At 42.1% G+C, this 4,252-nt stretch overlaps 1 protein-coding gene across 1 annotated transcript; it reads left to right on the plus strand.

The window, feature by feature from the left end:
- The first annotated feature begins 1,627 nt into the window (after positions 1 to 1,627).
- Positions 1,628 to 3,297, plus strand: LOC110002603 (protein S100-A1-like). Its single transcript, XM_020658237.3, has 4 exons — positions 1,628 to 1,662; positions 2,345 to 2,386; positions 2,602 to 2,788; positions 2,902 to 3,297. The coding sequence occupies exons 3-4, from the start codon at positions 2,612 to 2,614 to the stop codon at positions 3,076 to 3,078; spliced, it is 354 nt and encodes a 117-aa protein (XP_020513893.3). The 5' UTR covers positions 1,628 to 1,662; positions 2,345 to 2,386; positions 2,602 to 2,611; the 3' UTR covers positions 3,079 to 3,297.
- Positions 3,298 to 4,252: the final 955 nt, after the last annotated feature.

Below are 4,252 nucleotides of genomic sequence, written 5' to 3' on the forward strand. Positions count from 1 at the left end.
TACAAAACCGGTTCCAAATATGGTCATGAAGTGGTTTTTGTCTTGTTCACATGAAGGTCCATGTTGAATGTAGGGTGCTCCGTATGTATGGGGGATCCTAATAAACGAGAAACAATAAAGTCTGTGGTTGTTTGATTACATGCACAAATGCACAAAAGTAGCCTAACAACAAGAATGCAATGTTTACAGATGTTTAAACTCACATCTGGTGTGAAGTGCATCAACAGCAATGGTTGTGGGTACAATGGTGGAGATCATCTTCCCGACACCTGTGCTGATCTTCTACCTGCCTGTGTGTCATAAAGCTTGTGGTTGTTTGATTGCATGCAAAAAAAATGTTGCAGGTTGCACAACACTGGCACCTTAATTCACCTCTGTTGTCATGGTGACTAAACGTCGCGTTGATAGTTATCGTCTCGTGGTCAGACAATGTGGACATACTCTGTATGGATTGTGCGGGTGATGAACTCTGTGAACTGCAGACTGTTAGAGGGTTTCACAGGCTGAGAGTGTCGGGTATTAAGAGGCATCATGTGGTTCATCTGTTTGGATCAGAATGGAAACAAGATTAGCTCGGACAGACGGGTGTTGTATCTGATGGTCACAGGACTGTAAAGGAATCTTATCTGATCGGCAGCGTGTGCTGCAGGACCGAGATATTGTCAACGTCTGTGAAGACATCAGCTGAGAGAAAACAGCCTGACATGAACTTTGTGCAAATGTTTGAATAAGTATTCCATTTGCTTTTACTGGTCAACATTTGTATTGTAAAGAAGCAATCTGTAGAATATCTGCTGATGTACGTCGCTTTGGATTAAAGCGTCTGCTAAGTGAATTGTAGAATGAAATGATAAACTGTCCTTACTAAATTATTCTCTGACAACAATGCAGCAGACAGTATGTCCTTCTTCTAACTTTAGATTCTGGTCCTGAATCAATTAAAGGAGCAATATGTAACTCTGACTAGTGTTTCAAATGGGTACTGCAGTCCAAATTCTAAACATTGTAGAGAGCTCTGCATCGGTCTGTAAACCTTTCTGCGTTCTAACTTCTCTCCATTTTTCAAAAGCATCTCCAATATTGATCCTAGTTTGAGCACATTTCTGCTCGTGGAGCTTATTAGAAACATGCAGAGGCTTTTTAGGTCGAGTACAATCACTTCTATCTGAACCAGTTCTCTTGCCCGCTTCCATCGCTGCAACACCTGTTGGTTTGACCTGATAACTGCTCTCATATCTGGCAAACTGAGGGGAGTCCAAAGCGGCCGTGCGGGGGTGTCTTAAAACCGCCTACCTTCTGTGGTCCAAACAAATCCAGAGCATTCAGGACCAGAACCTAAAGTTAGAAGGAGGACATACTGGCTGCTGCATTGTTGTCAGAGAAGCCAGCACTTCAACATAGCATGTTTCCTTAATGTCTGATCATATAGTAAGGTCATTTTACAATTTCAGTCTCTACACATCTCACTGATTGTACATCAAATCGCTGAACCCAGCTGTATGAGGGCGCTCGTTGTGTTTGCAGTTACAGCCAAACCCAAACTGATGACATCATCAGATTTCATCTCGACTCTGAGCTCTATAAAAGAGATGAGACGAAGGGGAAAGTCATTTCTGCTTCTGATCTTCTTCAGCTTCTGATCTTCTTCAGCTGCACCTTGAGGTGAGTATAGCACTTTAATAATTATATGGGACATTTGAGGTTTTACATTTAGAAAGATTATGTTTCAGTCCACTACTCTGTCACATATAACTAAGATATCTTAACATAACAGTGAACTCTGGCCGCTTGTGTTGCAATAAGAAATGAAACAGGATCCGCACACTGAATTCAAATCTCTCTGCAACTTTAATTTGAAACGTGACGCTTCGATCATAAAGAAACTCTCCAGGCATTGTCAACGATCCCTGAAGAAGACGCCTGTCTTCAAGTTTGATTTTCACTCCAGCACATGTGTGTGTTTTTCTTTGGATGTGCGTACCCGACATCTTGTTTTGATCTTTATTTAAAGTTTTGACCCATTTTCAACTCATTAAAGTTTTTATTTGTCCTTGTCAAGCTGGGTGCTGACAAGAAAGTTGTTTTTTTTCTGTTTATTTCAATCAATCAATCTTTATTTGTATAGCGCCACTTCATAACAACTGTCACCTGGAGGCGCTTTAAAAAAAAAAAGAGCGGGTTAAAGATCTTACTCTGTGAAAGGGGGAGCTGGGATAATGTGCAGAAAAGATTTCTCCCGAACACACTGACACATTTCAGTGTAAGTGGATAAAATGTATTCAAATTGAACCACTCTTAAAGTTTTAAAACAATTTCAACAAAATCTTTTCTTGTGTCCAAACAGCGCAGAGCGATTTCCTCCCGAAGACGTCTGCGTTGCTTCGAGGTCGAACATTATAAATCATCTGTGACTAAAAAGCTTTTAAATGGACACAAGTATTTTTAAAATGCCAGATCCTGGATCCAATACTCCAGACGATTTAAAAAAAATAAAAAATTAAACTCGTTCTGATGTGCTGTGATGACAATCGTTTTTGCACACAAACTTTTGCATAAATCCTGAACATGTCTGCAGAGATGATGTGAGTTTCTTTATTTCAGGTTCACCAGGATGTGTTATTCAATGAGCCCAACACTGGTCAGAGAGAAGATGAGCCCCCTGGAGGACGCCATGAACACGCTCATCGATGTGTTCAGAAGCCACTCTCACAGAGACGGTGACGGCGACTACCTGAGCAGGCGCGAGATGAGGGAACTGTTCAATGCCGAACTCGGGCAATTCCTGACGGTACTCTACTCTCTCTCTCTCTCTCTCTCTCTCTCTATATCTCTCTCTCTCTGCATGGGACCTTTGTGTTAAACTAACAGGCTTGACTCTTCTGTCTTCTTCTCCCTTTAAAGGCCAGCAGGTGCCCGGTGAGGGTGGGCGAGGTCTTGGCTGGGATGGACCAGAACCTTGACGGTAAAGTGGACTTTGAAGAGTTTGTGAGCATGCTCACAAAGATTGCCGTCTACAGCTTCTTTGACTTCAGCGATCGTCCCATCATCATGTGTGGTCTGTCGACTGAAGCTGTTTAATGTTTAATGTCACCCAGCTTAAAATGTTTTTTATCTGTGCTGGGTTTATGGGCGGGGCTGGGGGCGCTAAGGCGCCGCCCACCCGCCTCAAGGAGAATAACTGAATAAGAGTTTTTAATAAAGAATACATTCATGTTCAAATTTAATAGGGTGAAGTAAACAATATGTAGCTACTGAGTAAAATGTTTTATCTCCAATAAAGAAGTAGATTAAAAACGTTCTACGTGTCTAAAGTTGCTGTTCTCTGACATGGCGCTGGTCTCTGGTGCTCAGATCAGCGCTCTACCTTCATAAACTCTTGTTTAAAAGCTGCACATGCTCAGTAGCTTCTCTTCAATACAAGAGAGTACATATGTCCACCGCCTGATAGGAGGCAGCAGAGGGACACGTCCCAAGAACTGAGACATAAAGAGCGAGTCATGCAGCGCCACTGGATCAGAGCGCTGACTGTTTATAAAGATCAGAGCAGGTACATCAAACCTCAGCAGAGTACCAGTATAAGTCAATGCACACACTTAAGTTACCCTAAAAAATCATAAAAAGAAAAACCAGAAGTAACAGATGTTACATAAATAGTTTCTACTATGACTGAAATATTGTTATGAAAATAAAATTTAATGAAAGATGTCTTTCGGGTGATGCTGCCATGCAGTGCAGACTCTGACCAGCAGAGGGAGACACAGACTAAGAGATGAGCAACAGGTGTTGGTCTTTAAAGGGATACTTCACCCATTTGCATTAAGCTTTGTATCATTAGAAACCTGGTAGTACTTTTGAATGGTCGTGCATCCCACCCTCATTTTCCCCTGAGATGGGAAATCTTTGTATTTCTAAGTCTAAAAAGGAGGTTAGCGGGGTGAAACTACAACGCTAGTTCCTCATATTTTCGACCACTGAAGCTACAGACCAATCACAGATCAGTGGGTGGGAACTCACTCCCAGAATCGAAAATTAACGTCCGCCATATTGCTTGGAAGCTAAGCTAACAGGCTCTATGGAAAAAGCTGATAATGGAGAAGAAATATAAATATAAATATAGCAGCGAGACCGCAGCTCGTCGGGAGCCCGGCCTGCGGTGCTGTGCGTTCTGGGATTTGGTGTCTTTCATCAACATGAGCCAAAAAGGCACTTTCTGCCCTTTCTCGGCCAAGAAGGCACCAACTTCAAAATGTAT

Source organism: Labrus bergylta, chromosome 8 (genome assembly GCF_963930695.1).
Source record: "Labrus bergylta chromosome 8, fLabBer1.1, whole genome shotgun sequence".
Classification (NCBI taxonomy): Eukaryota; Metazoa; Chordata; class Actinopteri; order Labriformes; family Labridae; genus Labrus; species Labrus bergylta.

What these genes read in the sequence shown, in the direction of transcription:
- LOC110002603 (XM_020658237.3), top strand. Translation starts at nt 2,612, where the DNA reads ATGTGTTATTCAATGAGCCCAACACTGGTCAGAGAGAAGATGAGCCCC. An exon ending in AACTCGGGCAATTCCTGACG is followed by an intron (nt 2,789 to 2,901) that starts GTACTCTACTCT and finishes CTCCCTTTAAAG; the next exon opens with GCCAGCAGGTGCCCGGTGAG.